The sequence below is a fragment of the Halichoeres trimaculatus genome, unplaced genomic scaffold (genome assembly GCF_033239565.1).
Source record: "Halichoeres trimaculatus isolate MK-OKI-2021-1 unplaced genomic scaffold, fHalTri1.1 fHalTri1_scaffold_3, whole genome shotgun sequence".
Classification (NCBI taxonomy): Eukaryota; Metazoa; Chordata; class Actinopteri; order Labriformes; family Labridae; genus Halichoeres; species Halichoeres trimaculatus.
Window position 1 is genome coordinate 29,792,027 of NW_027437181.1, and position 17,900 is coordinate 29,809,926.

Sequence of the window (17,900 nt, forward strand, 5' to 3'; positions counted from 1 at the left end):
GCTAGAGCCCCCAGCTAATGTTGGTTGACTTCTTATCAGATCTCCAACTTAAGGTGCACTTCACACAGTGAAGCTAAAAACTACTTGATGTGTGAGACAGATTTATTGTCCCATAATTGTTCACAAGTTAGAATGCCATCAGACTATTATAGTACACCGGTATATTTCATAATAAATATCTTAACTTAGGTTATTGCACAGGTGCCTTAATACACCTTGTGTAAATTATAGAAACACGGTGAATATGGCTGATTGAGTTTATTTGGGGGATCGATTCACAGGGTTGATAGAAAATAACCCTAAAGGTTATTTCTACTGTTTCTTCTGGTTCATCCATCTTACACTTTTTTGGGTGATTTTAAACTCAAAACAGAGTGATCAGGACATACTGATCACCAAGGGCATAGAATCGTGTATGGACCATTTGGACATGTCCACACCAATCTCAAATGATGGCTGAAATGCCCTCACCAACATTAAGATTGAAGTACAAAAAAAGAAAAAAAGAAAAAAGCGCCTTCTGTGGTTAAGTCCTTTCAAACTGTGTCACCACATCCCAAATATGTCTTTGAGACTTGTCTGGATGTTGGGAAAGAAAACAAAGGTGGAAGGCTTTTTGACCAACTTGTGTAAGGCAACAGAGCTGTCCTGTTCATCAGACAGGCAGTGGAGTGGTAGGGTTGCAGCAACAGGTGATATTGACTTAAGATATGGTGAGTCAAAAAACTGAAGAAGAAAAAAAGAAGAAGATTGAGGCGCTCTGTGGTTGAGCTGTGATTTTTATATGAATATGAGGAGCAGGCAGACAATGTGTTTCTTTTCCAAAGCCAGCATAGTGCTTATATGTGAGCAGCTTGTAATGGGGGGGGGGGGGGGGGGGGTTTGCTGGCTATGTCCCCACATAAGGATGGGTACCGAATTAGGTACTTTTATAGGTACCAACTGAATTCTGTCAATAGTACCAGGTACCGATTCACATAAAATCAAAAGGTACCATGTTTAGGGACCTAAACGCATCCTTGTGACTGTGAGGGAGTGCAAGAGTAGGCAATTTTCCATGCTAGACATGAACATAGCATTGCAAGGTTGTATATTGAAGAATAAATATGTTAAACTGAATAAAGTTGACATTTTACCACTAAACAAAATAATATTTATTATCACATAAACACAAAAAAAGTACAGAAAATTGGTATCAATGAGTACTGATACCGATTGCCAAGTACCGGGCATCGGTATTGTATTGTTTCAAATGTGAAAGGTGCCCATCCCTATCCCCACCAGTGTCAAATTCAAACCTAGGCCACTGAGAGGGCCCCTTCACACATGGGGCCCCCAGGCTGCAGCCTGAGCGAGCCTGTGCATTAATCCGCTCCTACCCATGTCCATTTTGAAAATGTCAGAAATCCTTCAAGAGGTGATTCCCATACAGAGTCTATACTTGCAGATTCTCAGGGTGGAAAATTAGCTACATTAAAGTAAATAAACCTGACTGACTCAGATACTGAACCAGAATACTCAAAGATCAATTATCCAGAATCTAGAAAGACTTTACAATCAAACAAGCCTGTAAATACTGATTCTTATTTTGTTATTTCATCTTCATCTTGCGCTCACCCAATGTAAGATGGTAGCCTCAGTGGAAGAGGACCTGATCCCACAAAGATATAAAATGTTTATTTTAAGATCAAAGTACAAAAGAGCACAAAAGTTAAGTACATGTGCTTGTACGCTACAAGGTCTGTTCTACATGCTCTTTATTACAGCACACTGCACCTTTAAAATGACTTTTTCCTGACCTGCCAGTGATTTGGTAAGAGCATGTGAGGATATGTTGATGAATTGGTTGTAAAATCATTTTGTTTTCAAAACGTGTATTTTTCCTGAGAGAATCTTTGCTGATAAGACAGATTTTAAATATTTGAAATGAAAAGTCAGACTAATTTGGTGTAAAAACATTTTATTTGGTGAGTCATCACAGCCTCACAGATCATGTGATGACAATATAAAACAATAATTCCTACATGTAGAAAGAAATATTCATCAAACAAAAACAATACAAAGTGGATTGTCAAGCAGGCACAAGTAACACACAATATCTTTATACACAACCAGCCTGCTCATTTTTACTGAATGTTTTCTTCAACAGTAGGAGACAAAAATGTTCCAGTGTCAGCTGGTCAGGGCCCTTTAAACAGGAAGAATGTGATAACAGTCTGTGACCCACACTGCAAGGCATCAAGAGTTCAAGGAAACTTCACATTAGATCTGTTAACTCATCTCAGGAGCCAACGCCATAAACATTAAAAAGACCAAATTTTGTAACTACTTTATGGAATTACTGCTGTCTTAGTTCACAATCAGGAGACATTTCAATATAAGCTGTATCAAGCTGAAAGGGGATTTTTTTTCTAACATCAAATTCAAAGTAGTTTCACTAAAAGTGTGTGTAGAGAGGATTTAAGAAAACATAATCTGTTTGAAGAAAAGCTACTCCATACTTTTATTTGAGCCTTTACTTGGCTCTTACATATCCAGATATTCTGCAGTAAAGCACAGAAATTGTCAGAGGAAATTTCATGTTATAACTTGGAAAACCTGTTTTAAAGAGACTGTCCAGAGGGTGAGGTGAATAGTTAAAAATCTGTCCAGAGTAAAAACGTCAGTCGTCCTGACTTGAATTGTAAAAAGACAGAAAACTACAGTACCTGTGTTCAATGATATTAGTAACAATTATTTTATATGCACCATCAAACAAGCATTTAGCTCTGACAGCTGCCTTTACTGGGTTATATTCATGAGAAATGGGACGAATGTGAAAGAGTTAAAACAGTACAACGATATGAAGACGGCTTTGAAACTGTCACATAAACAGATGAGCCTCACTCGAGCACATTTGGTCTTCAGCTATTCTCAGGATAATGTGGTGGTCGGGTGGTTGAAGCGTCCTTTAAAGGTAGAAAAATTTTAAAATTAAATTTAAAATGTTTTAGTGACTCATTAAATTTGGATTGGGGAAATAAGCCTCAGAGTGTACTTCATTCTGAAAGCTTTATCAATAAACCCATCAGTCTTTAATCTGTCTTTACTGCATTGAAAACAGGTTATCATGTGGGATGTCTATCCATGTCCTCAAGAGCTGCAACACTAAGGTGATCTGAGTGTACGTCAAAAGATATTTTAGTTTTTCCAACCTTTTTTTGGACCGCTTAAGCTAAGCAAATCTATAAAGCATGGCTTGTTCAAGTCTAAAAACAAGGTTAGAAGCTTTTCCATTTTTACAAGTCTTTGAGATTTGGATTTGAAAAAGTAAATTTTGCATCTGGGGAACTTGAATGAGCGCTTTTAAGGGTTTTTGTCAAATTTAATAGACTAAATAGAAAATTGCATAATCCTGAAAGCAGCAGATTTACAAAAACTAAAAAAGTTTCAGGCCTGATGTTATTGCAGCGAGGACAGCACCAGAATGTAGAAGAAAGGCTTCCCCTGTATAATGCAAGCCACATACACACACCAAACAGCCCAAACATTGTGACAAACAAACATTTTTGGCCATTACAGGCCCGTGCAGTAGATCTCAATACTCCCCTCCACAGCCGTCCTTGAGATGAATAAGGTTCAATCCAAAGCTTGGACAGGCTGCAGTCTGGACCAGATGGTTTTACAGTTGGATCCAGTGGGATATTTTCTTTTCACCTACAGGTACACAGATGATCTCCTCTGCTGTTCCTGCTCCTGTTTTTCTTCAGCTTTGTTCTTGTTCCAGCCTTTCAGTCCTTCAGGTAGAGACGTGTCCTCAGATTCACCTATTCCTTCGACAAACTCCTCATAGGAGTACTTCTCCTGAAAGGGGCGAGCTCCGAGCAGCTCCACCATGTCTGCTTTGTCCAAAATCTCTTTTTCTAAAAGACGTTTTGCCACCTGCAGCACACAAAAACATTGATTTAGCTTAAGCCACAGTTTGTGACTCCACATTTTTATTGATCCCTTTCCTCTTTTTTTTATAGTGTCTTTCTAGGAACTGACAATCCTCCTCACCTTGTCGACCATGTCCTTCTTATCAGTGACCAGCTGAAGCGTTCTCTGGAAGGCAGCATCTATAAGCAGACGGACTTCCTGGTCTATGAGCTGAGCTGTTGATTCGCTGAAGGGTTTCTCTGTCACTATATCCCCCTGCTGAGGGAGGTCGAAGGACATCTGACCCACTGCATCATTCATTCCAAACTGTACGACCTGAAGCAGACAGAGAAAGTGGAACTGAGGGTCAGAAGTTGCTCAAATGCAGATCCATTTCTTTCTGCTCAGTTAAAGTTTTAGCAGTAAAATAAAAAAAGATTGCCTGACTATCTCATAGCTACCATTACAAATAATTCACAGTTACTAATGAGTCATTTTACTCAGTTCAAAGTGATGTTGTGAGCAAAATTGCTCTTCCTCAGACTGGAAATTTCTGAGGAGAAATTCTTTGATTTCCACTCCTCTAAAGAAATTCCTCAAATTTAAGAGAAGGGGATCTTTCCTGTGATGAAGATCTCATAAGTTATATTGAACTATCCTTCTCTAGAAGATGGGACTACTTCAGCCCTTTTTCATCATGGCTGTCCTTAAGGCTTCGATAGGGATTCTGAGTGTCAGCACGTCATGTAATCCTATAGACCATGCAGCATGTTTTAAATCTTTATATATTTGCACCTTTTACTTCAAATCTTCCTGGGCAAAAATGACACGACTTGTGTTTTCAACTCAAAGGCATGATGACTTCTTTTTGAGTCTGAATTTAACAACACATCATTTTGCTATCTAGGTATAACCACATACAGCAGTCAGCTGTGTTCTGTATTTAGCACATGCTTGTTATGAAATGTTATAAAGGGTTAGTCATTGTTTTTACCTGTGCATAAGCAGACTGTGTGACTTTCCTGAGGTCATCGTGAGCTCCAGTGGTGATCCGGCGAAAGAAAACCTGCTCAGCCACTCGACCTCCCAGCATCATGCACATTCTGTCAAACAGCTGCTCCCGTGTAAAAAGGTACTGCTCTTTAGGCAGATACTGGGCATAACCCAGACCTTTACCTCTGGGAACAATGGACACCTGAGGGGGTCAAATATTATTAATTCAACAACCTGAAGAGTAGATTGGGGATATCTGAATGTGATGCAAACTGCAAAAACACGACTGTGAATTTGGAGACGAGGTAGGAAATGCTCTGAGTACCTTCAGTAAAGGGTCTGCATGCTCTAGGTACCAGCCCACAATGGCATGTCCAGCTTCATGGTACGCAACAGTGGTTTTCTCTGGAGGCTGAAGTACTTGAGATTTTTTTTCCAGACCTGAGAGCAACACAAACACCTCAAGAAAATGCACATACATCCATACATGCAACAAATTATCAGGGTGTGCCCTGCTGAGACTACTGAGGGCTCATAAAATCATATTCTAATCTATCAGGGATTGAATAAGTGAGTTAGCGCAATTGTTTACCTTTTTTCTAGGTTACGACATTGAGGGGTATATTTGTTTATCATTATATTGCATGAAAAAACAGATGTGTACAACCAAACGAACCCTTTAAGACCATTTCTGTTAGCAGATACTAGGTTGATGAGGATTTATTACACATGATAAATGTCATTATATTTCTGTTGTGAACTTACCTCCAATCACTCTGTCCACTGCCTGCTCAAAGTGCTTCGTGCTTACATGTTGGTGGAGGTGACGTGCAGCGATCAGAGCAGCTTCATTACATACATTAGCAATATCAGCCCCTGAGACACACAAAGACACAACGATCAACTCTGCCCTCAGAAATCTGTCAGAAGCCTGGGCTCACATGAGAAAGCTTTTTTCTGACCAGTAAAACCTGGGGTTAGTGCAGCTAGCTTCCTGGCCAGAGCCTCTTCTTCTATACTGGAGTCCAGCTTTAAAGGTCTTAAATGCACCCTGAAGATTGACGCCCTGCCTTTGATATCTGGTGGACCTGCATTATGAGAAAACAACCAAAAAAAGGGATTCAGTGTTTAATGTGGGTGCATGACATATTCAAAATAAAATAAAATTTAAAAAATATAATAAAATAGGATAAAAAATATTAAAAGAAAACTGTATCTGGAGAGAAGGCCTGATTATGATAACAATATGTTATTATTACATCATAATGTTACTGTCACAGAAGCAAAATATACTTGAATACAGATAAGCAATAGAAGAAGACATTACACATCCAACTTGATTGTTTTTGAAACAACTCGTCGGAGTGTGGACTCAGCCTGAGATTCTGGAGAGATTACAAACACTTCCCAGAAGCTCATTCAAAACATCTAGGGTGTTCTTGCATTACAAAAAAAAACCCCAAACTTTATTTTTGAACATTGGCCAAATGCTCAATCTCCTTTACATTATAACTCACTGGCTTCCACTGACAAATACATATGTCAATTACAACTACTTATTGTATTTTTCAGCAGGGGGAGGTGGGGTCTGGTGGAGCTTGTCAGTCAAAATCCTGCTGTAAACTACTGTGGGTGAGAGCAGTGTGCTCTTTTGATAAGAGCTCAGTATGGATATGAGGAGGACATGTGAGATGACAGAGGTATAGCAAGACGCTGCAAGTCAGAGAAGTTCAGGCAGCTCACGCTCCAACTGAAGATGTGCCAGGGTAGCTTAGGGAGAAAGAGCGGTGCAATCATGAGAAAAGATGACAGAGATCAGGGAGAGGATCAAAGGATGGAGATGAGCGTGATCAAAAAAAGCATATTTTTTCTGTTTTGATCAAAAACAGGAGGAGAAGCATGAAAGAAGGGATTCCACTTATTCAGGTAGTTTGGGTGTTTACATAGTCATCAAAAACGTTATTATTTGGGTCTTGAAAGATTGTCCAAGATGCTCTGAAAAAGGCCAGAAGCCAATGAGTTCATATTTCCAGAGACTGGAACCAATGGCTGAAATAAGCTAACTTGATTATCAGTCCAATTGTATGTCAGGATTAACAAATAATGCTAATCCTGTGATACAAACGGACTGACACACAGAACTTCACACAAAAGCACAAGGAGGGAACTGTTTCAGGGGGTAAGCAGAGTCACAAGGTCAGACTTTTATGACTGATCTGACTGTTTACATGAAACCACAGACAGAATAAAAGCAAGAGAATCCAAAACGTCAACAACGAAGCACAGAGGAGTGGTGACTGGCTCCCTCATGATGGCCTCAGTTATCTAATCTCTCTTTTGTAACAGAGACAGCTCACCAGTTTGGACTCTGTTTCCCTTTGTCAGGCAGAAAACTGCTTATTCACATTAGTCCAGCACAGCTGGTGTAAACGTTAATTAGATCTCAAGCGAGCAGAAAAGCTCTAACTACTTCAACTTCAGAGATAAAAGCACAAAGTCTCTGGTGCATGCTTATAATGACATGATTGAAGAGACGCCAAAGAAAGAACAGAGGTCAGTCTAATAGGATTGAAGCTGCTTTGAATGGAAACCAAACAGTTACAAGAAAAGAGGGTCACCTGTTTTTAGGAAGGGAAAAACACAAACAGCTTCATCAGTGACACTAAACAGTGCCTGCAGTGCAGCTTTGTGGCTTACCATGCTACAAAAAGGTATGTTCAAAGGCTTCAAGAGTGGCATGAACAGCATGAAAATAAAGTCAATGCTAATGACTCTTGATAACATAAAAACCTAACTCAAACTGTCTGAAAAACTCAGTTTATGACTGTTTTTTATCCAAAAAATGCAAAATGACAACAGGGTTTTGTTGATGGTGAATACTGACAGGTGATAAGATAAAAATATTTAGAGTATTTCTACATAATAAATGTCATTTTATGAAACCAGATTCCAAGCGGGAGCTCAAAAATGCAGATTTAGAGAGTGGAGGACAACATTCAGGATTCGGATCTGTTACCTATGTATATATGTCGATCAAATCTCCCGGGCCTCATCAAAGCTGGATCCAGGACATCAGCTCGGTTAGTGCCGGCTAAAACTACTACATTAGTGCTACTGTTGAACCCTGTAACAACAAGAATAAAGAGTGTTGTTAAATGAAAACGAACAGGGTATAGATGAAAGATTGCAACCATAAAGAATGTAAACACTGCTTACCATCCATTTCCACGAGCAGCTGGTTGAGAGTGTTTTCCTGCTCACTCTGGTTACCAAAGTCCCCTCTGCCTCTCTTCCTGCCCACAGCATCAATCTCATCGATGAAAAGGATGCAGGGGGCGTTTTTACGAGCTGTGGCAAACATATCTCTGATCTATCATGGAATAAAAGAGAAAAACCATTTGATTAATTTCAGATTTTCAAATGTTCTCAGCATTTGAAAATTGAAACCACAGATCTGAATTGAGCTCTGTACTGACCCTCGCTGGTCCAACGCCAACAAACATCTCCTGGAACTCAGAGCCATTCACAGTGATGAAGGGGACGTCGGCCTCTCCTGCTGTGGCTTTAGCTAGCAACGTTTTGCCGGTGCCAGGAGGACCTGATAATACTGCACCCTGAAAACAAAGTACTTAAAATTAAAGCCAATAAGTTACTCACTCTCAGCCCGCACTCTTCCTGGTAAATGAATATTTAATAAAAAGATAACAAGGATCACACACAATGCCTCTACTGAGTGTATGATATGGCTCACCTTTGGGATCTTAGCTCCTAGGTCTCTATACTGCTGTGGATTCTTCAGGTAGTTGACAAACTCTAAAATCTCCAGTTTGGCCTCCTCGCAGCCTGCCACATCTTTGAAACGAACACTGATGTTGTCTTTCACGACCTTGGCTTTGGATTGGCTCATGCTAAAGAGGCTTCCTCGCCCTCTCCCTCCACTACCTCCTCCCAGTGGCCGCTGCCGTGAGGCAAAAAGCAAAATGCCAACCAGTAGTAATGTTGGGAAGACGGTTAAGAAGAGAGTCCTGTTAGGGAAGGAGAGAGAAGCTCTGTTAGACAAGAGAGAAAACCTAATGTGCAGAAAAGAAACGGTCATCAGCTTATCAGAGGAGAGGCTCACCCATCACTCTCAGTGCTGTAGTAAACAGGAACCTTCTGTTTGGGCTCTACACCCAGATCTTGCTGGGCAATCTCCAGGTTACGCTCAAATGAGTCCACACTGCCGATGTTGAACCACAAGTAGCTCTGAAACACACAGAAGACAGAAATCGTTATACAAGGGTGCTGCGTTACAACCTTGATCAACTTAACTCAGAATCATAGTGAGTTCACGCTTGTTTACCACTGCCTCTAATGCCTTGATGTATAAGTTAATGTGAGACCACAGTTAAGACCTTTAGGTCTACGTGTGTGGTTGTAAGAGAGATGATTCACACACTGGTCGGGACGTCGTTCTCGATGGTGCTCTGTCATTCCACACTCACATCAATATCGACACCAGTCTGTGCACTTCCATCTGCACAACATCAACTGCCTCTGCCCCTCCTTTACTCCCAAAAGCACCCCCATCCTGGTCCACTCACTTATCATCTCCCATCTAGACTTTTGCAACTCCCTTCTTTCTAGTCTCCTGCTAGACCAGAGTACAGAATGCTGGTTATGGCTTATCACCAGGACTCCATGTTTTCACCACATCGCCCTTGTTCTGCAACTGTTTTACTGGCTTCCCAACATCTGTTTTTCATTTCATTTTATCCAGTCATGTCAACACCAAATATTGTACACAATATTGACATTTCACACAAAATCAAGAATCATGTGTTGAGTAGTGACTAAAAGGCATAGGCAGAAGCAGACTGCTTATAAAGGCCTATCCTTTATTGTCAGCTTTTTAGGCTACCAGTCCCCAGAAAAGCAAAGAAACAACAACACAGATAATTAATCACACTTATAAGCTTCAAAAGTAGATTAACAAACCATTTTCTTAAAAAAAAAAAAAAAAAAGAAGAATGACATGTTTTAAAATTTATGTTGGCATCACTCCAATAATGGAGACGCATCTCCTTTTCACACCTTGTTTAGCTTTTTTGCAGTAAATTTGCAAACACCTCTGAGATTATACAGACTGTCCTGAATTGAAAAGAACCTTTGTATTGAGTCAGGGAGCATTTTTGATTTTGCCCTGAAAATAATTTGCATTATTTTATAATGAAACAGATCAGAAAATTTCACAACATGAGAACTCAGAGACAATGGCTCTGTGTGAGCACAATAGTCAGCCTTGTTGATAATACATATAGCTCACTTTTGCAGTTTTATTATTAAATTTATGGTGGTTGTAAAGGTGGGTCCCCACAATTCAACACAGTAAGACGTATAGGGAATGCAAGGCCTCAGAGTTCAATACATTTCTGGTTTTATACAGGATTGCAAGTGGTTTTGAGATTTTCCCTTTAATGCATTCAATGTGTTGTTTCCATGTTAGCTTTTGATCAATGACAGCCCCAAGGAATTTGGTCTCAGAAACTCTTTCATTGTCAACATTACAGAGTTTTAATTTAACATTACAATCACTGTCATTCAGATTCCCCAAAACCATAAATTTTGTTTTCTTAATATTTAAATATAATTTATTGACATCAAACCAAGTCTTGAGATTTTCTAGCTCCATTTCTACACAACACAAAAGCTCTTTTAAATTCTTACCAGAGCAAAAAAAAATTCATCTGCAAATGTTACACATCTAAAAAAGTTTGTTACATTGCAAAAGTCACTGGTGTAAAGAATAAATAGTATCGGACCAATTACTGATCCTTGTGGTACACCGCATGTAATATGTATGCATTGTGTTATGAATAAATTTAATTGTTTCACAAATAATTTCTCTAGAATTTTAGAAAATTGCGGCAGAAGTGATACTGGTCTTTAATTTTCCATACAGTGTTTATCTCCATTTTTATAAACTGGGAACTCCTTTGCTAATTTCATTGTGATAGGAAAGATTCCTTTTTGGAAGGACAAATTAAATCAGTTATAAAATCCTGCTCCTCACCTTCACAGCCCTCCATAATCTCGCCCCTCTGTGCCTCACTGATCTCCTCATGATGATTTACAAACCCAGCCGTACTCTCAGATCTTCACACTCCTTCAGCCTCATCATCCCCCCAGCCCGCTTGACCACCATGGGGTCTAGAGCCTTCAGCTCTGCTCCCTCCCACCTGACATCTGTAACATTGACTCATTAGCTATTTCAAATTCTGCCTCAAACCCGTCTATTCCACCTAGCCTACTCAACCTGACAGCCATCCATCCATCTTATCTTCTTAAATTAATATATCCATATTTCTTTTCAGCTTTTATTGACGTAATGTTAACTTTGTCTTTTACAGTGTCCTTGAATGCCTTGAAATGAAAAACTGAAAAAGGTTGATGATGATAACACAATAATCACTGGGCATTTTATAAACTAGCAGGTCTACTGTTTGGACCAAATCAAGAATGCAATCTAGGAATTGGAAAATGAAAAGACAAAATTTAACAAGGGAAAAAATATTACTAACCGCATCTGGTAGGTTCACTCCCTGGACAAGAACCACTTTGACATAATGTTTATTGACCACCTCCAGGTGATCCACCTGTGTGTGGAAAAGCATAAACAAGCAGATTAAAAACACAAACATGCTGAAGATACCAAAAGTAAAACTCTCCGGCTCTCACCAAGCCTCTGTTCAAGTAGTATTGCACAAAGTCCTTCCATGAGATCTGGACTCCGGTCTCTCTGTAGTACAAATACAGGAAAGCCGAAGTCATGCCTGCTGCTCCAATTGCAACATTGCGGACCACTTTTGCATCCAAGGGGAAATCCTCCTGTTAGATAGAAAATATTTTTCTTTCAATATTCAGAAAAAAAAGCATAGAAAAGTAGGGTTTGTATCAGAATTTCATAAAAACACACAAGTTTGTTGAGAGTGGTAAGAAAATATGAGTGTTAATTGCAATATTTTAGGTTCATCAATTTCTAATCGTCATCATTTTTATCTAATTCATTTTTTAATCCGTGTTCAGCTAATAAGGAAATCAGACAAATATATGAATAGAGAGGGGCCTTTTTACTGAGGAAAGAGTTTTCTCTCTGCCATCTACAATCTTATCATTTCAACAAATACAAAAATAAGTTTGTTGTACTCCTGAGTAGTACATCCAAATTTTTTTGCATTGCTATGTCAAACCAAAATGTATGTTATATATATATAAATTGTAGAACTGACTGACTAGTTTAGAGAAAGTTAAACTTGTATGTAGGACGTCTAAGTAACCCTCGCCATGATTCTCACCTGAAAGCGCGTCCATGAATACCATTCGTCCTTTTTATCTCCTCTTTGTCTTTCGTCCCCGTCACCATTTGTTTGCTCTTTTTCACTCACAAGAGACTCTGGCTCTTTGGTGTTTTCTTTAAAAGACAGACAGATGATTGGACCACACAATGCAAACAGTAAACTGAGGAAATACAAATGCTGCTTGTTTTGACCCAAACATTCCTCACCTTCAGTGGGTTTGTTGACACTTGAGCTTTCTTCACTCTTTGGGAAGAATTTCTCAAAACCTGAACAAGCAGCGAAAGAGACATGAAAATCTCAAAAAGAATGTAGTGCAAAAGCTACAGAGTGACATGAAAGCAATGATAGGTCATTGTGTACACATTTCAAACTGTTAAAGCATTAGATGATACAGACCCCTCGGTGGTTTGTTGGAGCTCTGGAACCGGGTTAGTGCAAAGCTGTGTTGATATAATCCTCCACATCTCCTTTGGATCAGTGATGATTTCTAAAATAAATTTGCAAAATGTTACAAATTTAAGATGTGAAGCCTTAAAGATCAATGTAAAGACATAGAGCACATGGTCAATAACTCAACATGCTGAGAATTAGTGGTTAGACAGGCAGTAAAAGTAGTCTGATAAATCACATTGCACTGGTATCCAGAGCAGGCAGGTAAATGCCACGCAGGTCAGTTTTGATGCTAATATAAGAAATCTGTCTTTCTTCATGTTTTTGTCCTTAACAACCTCTAACAACATTATTTACTGGATAACTATAAATGAATTGGGGCCAAAGAAGAGTGTGGCATAGCTAATCTAATATCATGAAGTCTGTTGATGACGATACATTTATATTACAGGCCCACCATAAAAATAAGCTGTAAAACTCATACAGTCAGTTTGATACCTGTGCAGATTAAAAGGAATGAAATTACTCAGATGGCTACAGAGAAGCATTTGTGATCATAAATTAAGTCAAATGAACCTTAACAAAAATAAACTAATAAATAACACTTTTTTTCTCACGCCTGCACTTACCTTAATGCGAGATTAAGAAAAAATTTAATTGGCGGGGGCTTAATTTACTATCTAGTCAAGCAGACAAGTCACAGCTCTAGTGGACCCTGAAAATAATACTCCACATTTGATTCATAATGTGAGCCATAATGAATGGCTCTTATCCTGCAAATGGTCAATTTTAATATTCTCTGCTTTGTTCTTAGAGACAGTGAAGCAGGACATCTTAAGATGCAGGTCACAGTCCAGAGGGTGCAACTCAGGCACGTTTCATTTCAAAGGAAGACTACAATAAGATCTATCTGATGGGAAAAAATGTTGCTATTTGAAAGGTCAACTTCTATCACTGCAAAGCACATGTGCGTCTGCTAAAATGTGACCCCTTTTTATACAAACAGGATGAACAAGAGAAAACATAGAGCGACACGCCCCCTTCGCCAAAGCAACAAGGACACACCCCCTTTGGTGAAAACATTATGAAACGGAAAAACAGCGTTTTTACACAACGTTTTTTTTTTCAATAGGAAATCTCATAAGAGTGCAGTTTAAACAGGAATAAGCCAAACACTTTGCAGCAGTTTGTTTCTGAAGGTTTGAGGGGGTTTGCTCCGTGATCAGAAGAACACGATGTTCTTTTACAGACGGACTTCACATTCAGTTTTAGAGGGCTCCTGCTCATGCAGCACATTGTTAAACAACAAACAAGCGAAGAGATTCTGCAAAAGGACAATTTGCATGCATTTCTGAGTAGAATCAAGCAAGCATGCATGTTCTTAAGACAAAAACAAAGTCACCATACCGCCGTGAGCGCCCTGTTGTTGCGAAAAGTGGCTGAAATTGTGGATAAGTCTCTGCTCCACGTACGGACCGTACGGACCGTCCGGACCCGGTTCCGAAAAGGTCCAACACCAATGGAGAGGAGACCCATCACTACAGCTCCTACACACTTTGCTCACTCGCTGAATGGACCGTAAAAGTATCGGACAATAAACCCATTGCCTCCGACCACGCGTCCTCTCGCGAGATTTCCTTACAAAGAGACTACGTGAACTTCTAATACCAGACTGTTTTGCTGCGGGGACACTTTTTACTCTCAGATTCTTGAGCATGTGTCTGATACTGCACAAGTTATATGTTGGAAGATATGGGGATTTATGGGATTTGAAATATGTCAAAAACGCTTATTTTTGTTTTAATTTGTTCGCTGAGCCATCTGCACAGGCTGGTTCAGAGAGTTCAGTGTGTGTGATCCGTGTGATCCCAATGCAGTGTTTGCAACCCATATTTATCCCCAAATCAACTTATTTCAACTGTGTGTAATCTTGAGAATAAAAGACGAATTTAGGGCGTACAGAACGTCCTGTACATTACATAATAACTGGCAGGAGTCCAAGTCCTCGACCTCATTTCATGAACACTTGTGCAGACTGCAGATGTCAGTATGCTACTTTGGAATATAGGGGAGTGGGACACTTCTTCACCTGTCACCTCTGCCTTTCACTGAACACTTTATGGATCAAAACTCAGTTAGCGTTTGTATTACATAGGATTTTTTTTTTTTTTTTTTTCAACATTCTTTTTTATTGAATTTTTGGCACAAGGTGAGCAAAAATTTACCATTTATTACAATGAACATGCATATAACCCCCCCCCCCCCCCCCCCCCCCAAAAAAAAGGGCCAAATCTGCATTAAGTTTTTCATAAGAGAGAAAAAAATAAAAATAAAAAATAAAAAATAAAAAATAAAAATAAATGAATAAATAAAATAAGGTAAGATAAATAATAATAATAGTAATAATAATTTAAAAAAAAAATAAATAAATAAAAAATAAAAAAATGAAAAAAAAAAAATAATTCAATTAAATATTTAAAATATTTAGAGAAAAGGAAAAGCAAATAATAAGCTTTATACACATACATATACAAAGTAATAATAACAATGAAAACTAAGAAATAAATTAATAGTAAAATACCGTTATAAGAATTAGAAGTAAAGTGAAACAATGACAGTGAAATAAATAAATTAAAAAATAATAATGATAATTATAATAAAAAATAATAATTATAACATTAAACAAATAATTAAAAAAAAAATACCTAAAATAAATAAAAGAATAAATATATATATACATACACATGAATACATACACACATATATACATGTATGTATACATACAAATACATACAAACATACACATACATGAATAATTAAATAAATATAAAATAAATAATAATAACAAATATTATATAAAAAGAAACACAGAAACTCATATTTAAAACAACCACAAGGATAAAAAAAAATAATAATAAAAAAATTAATAAAAATACTAATTATAATGATTACTAATAGTAATAATAATGATAAAAAAATAAAAATAAAAATATAATAAGTAATAATAACTAGCAATAATATTAATAAAAAAAATAATAAACTAAGCAATGACAATATAATAATGATAATGATGCTAATAAAAAGTGAAGAAGCAGGAGGCCAGAAGAGGGAGTGCACTGCTATCTAGCAAATCAGACATTGGTATTTCTATTAAGAAGTGCTTATTTGTGCCAGAAAATTGAGCAAGACAAAATTAAAAACTTTCTGAGAACACTTACCAAAGCAAAACAAAATCATTAACAACAAAACAAAATGTGGTCTTCCTTAGGGTATCATTACAGGTAATGATAATGATCAGTTCCAGGCACTCAGAGGGCATAGACACAAAAAGTCACTGGCATATAGTCCCACCAACCCCCGAAATTAAAACCACATGGATAGCTACTGAAAAGACAGCAGTTACAAGAGAAAAGGAAAGGACAAAAGGGCCGCATAAAAGTCACCTTAAGTGGGCTAAGGAGTAATCTCTATCATAAGCCAGCTAGGGCCTACATAACGTTAATAAGATCAAAGAAAGGTTGCCAAGTTCTGGTGAATTTAGTAGTGGATCCTCTCAGTGTGTGTTTAATCTTCTCCAACTTACTAAAGTGGAGAGCATCCCTGATCCAAGCTTCATGTAACGGGGGGAATGATAACTTCCAGCGTAGCAATATCTGTCGCCTAGCTAACAAAGTGAGAAAAGCTACAAAATCAGTTTTAAGCTTTGGGAGGCCTATTGAGGGCGGTGGTACTCCAAAAAGAGCTACTAATGGAGCTGGATCCAGACGAACCTGTAGTGCCCTTGATAAAGTATTGAAAACCTGTGACCAGTAGTTCTGGAGAGATGGACAGGACCAAAACATGTGGATTAGTGAAGCGGGTGCCTGTTTGCATCGCTCACAAGCAGGACTGACGTCAGGATATATTTGAGAAAGTTTAAGTTTGGTCCAATAAACCCGATGAATGATTTTACATTGAATTAAACCGTGTTTTGCACACAGTGAGGACGAGTGCACTCGATGGAGGATCTGATCCCACTGATCTTCACTGATTTCCTCACCAACATCCTGCTCCCAAGATTGTTTTAAAGCTGAAAGTGAGGAGTCTTTAAGCGAAAATATTTTCTCATACAAACTTGAAATAACACCTTTTGATGGAGAAGGAGGGAGCAAAAATGTGTCAATCCTGTGAGATGGGGGTTGTACATAGGATATTTTATATGTTTATCTTTCTTCAGTTGTGCAGGCCATTCTTCACTCCATGCATCTGCAAACTTAACTTGCAATTTAAAAAAAAGTTTTAACATTTAAGAATAAGATTTCTTTTTTTTTTCACTTTTGCCAGTATTTTTGCAAATTTGGCTGATAGAAAAAAAAAAAAACATTCCCTCATGTTGTTGACATCTCACACAGCAGGACTGATTACCAAACAGTCCCACCTAGCAGGGTTACAGGGGTAAGGAGTCAGGTCAGAGTTCGCCTGAGGAAGAGCAAAAAAGTGGCTTGTCACTGCATCTTTTTTTCTTTTTTACCTGTTTTAGATTATGGTGATTTTTTTTTTTTTTTTTTACATGCAAGTCTTAACTCACCACTCTGAGGTGTACTCTTGGGGTGGATGGCCAGCTTTGGCAATGCATAGGCTGTTATACTGGTTTACCAATATTTCTGAGACAATGCTTGGTCTGCTTTCCCTCAATGTGTCGTTACATGCAGAGATGTACGGGATACTATTCTTTGCATTCTCGGGACCTCTTCATGCTCTCTGTCCCTAAACCCAGACTAAAACTGGGAAAAGGGCTTTTGGGTACACTGCAGCCTAATCTGTTTCAGAATGACTTGAAGCTCACGGAGCAAGTGTCCTTAAATGTTTTCTAAAAATAAAAGTGGTAGGAGCAGTTTCTGTAGGATGTCAATGTTTTGGCTCGGCTGTTTTCATCTGAAATCCAAAATGTTGTGCTTTGTGAATTGTACTTTGTCTCTCTTTGTATTTCTCCCTGTAACTTTGTATTTTTGCTGCTACCTGTTTTGACCTGGTCTCCTGCGGATAAGAGGTTTTTAATTCCAAAAGGGTCAGCCTGGTTAGATAAAGGCTGAGGAGAAGAAGAAGAAGAAGAGGAAGTATTTTAAGTAGTACACCAAAGTAGCTCAGTCAGAAACAGGGATTAAATGTTGATGAACTGTTTAAAAACAAAGTGCAACATAATGCTTACTTTATTCACTGTTCCGCTATTATACCTACATATTTGCTCATGTTTGAGTTTAACCTAATGAGAACAAATCACAAAAACAATAATGCATTTCATAG

At 38.3% G+C, this 17,900-nt stretch overlaps 1 protein-coding gene across 1 annotated transcript; it reads right to left on the reverse strand.

Annotated features, from left to right (window-relative positions):
* Positions 1-1,954: 1,954 nt before the first annotated feature.
* LOC141787421 (mitochondrial inner membrane m-AAA protease component AFG3L1-like) lies at positions 1,955-14,237 on the reverse strand. The gene is made up of 17 exons (XM_074665740.1): positions 14,025-14,237; positions 12,624-12,714; positions 12,434-12,493; positions 12,225-12,340; positions 11,608-11,757; positions 11,451-11,525; positions 9,011-9,135; positions 8,642-8,915; positions 8,367-8,504; positions 8,107-8,260; positions 7,907-8,014; positions 5,853-5,978; positions 5,656-5,766; positions 5,216-5,331; positions 4,892-5,092; positions 4,039-4,233; positions 1,955-3,921 (listed from the first exon to the last, which is right to left on the reverse strand). The coding sequence occupies exons 1-17, from the start codon at positions 14,151-14,153 to the stop codon at positions 3,697-3,699; spliced, it is 2,394 nt and encodes a 797-aa protein (XP_074521841.1). The 5' UTR covers positions 14,154-14,237; the 3' UTR covers positions 1,955-3,696.
* Between the last annotated feature and the right edge of the window lie 3,663 nt (positions 14,238-17,900).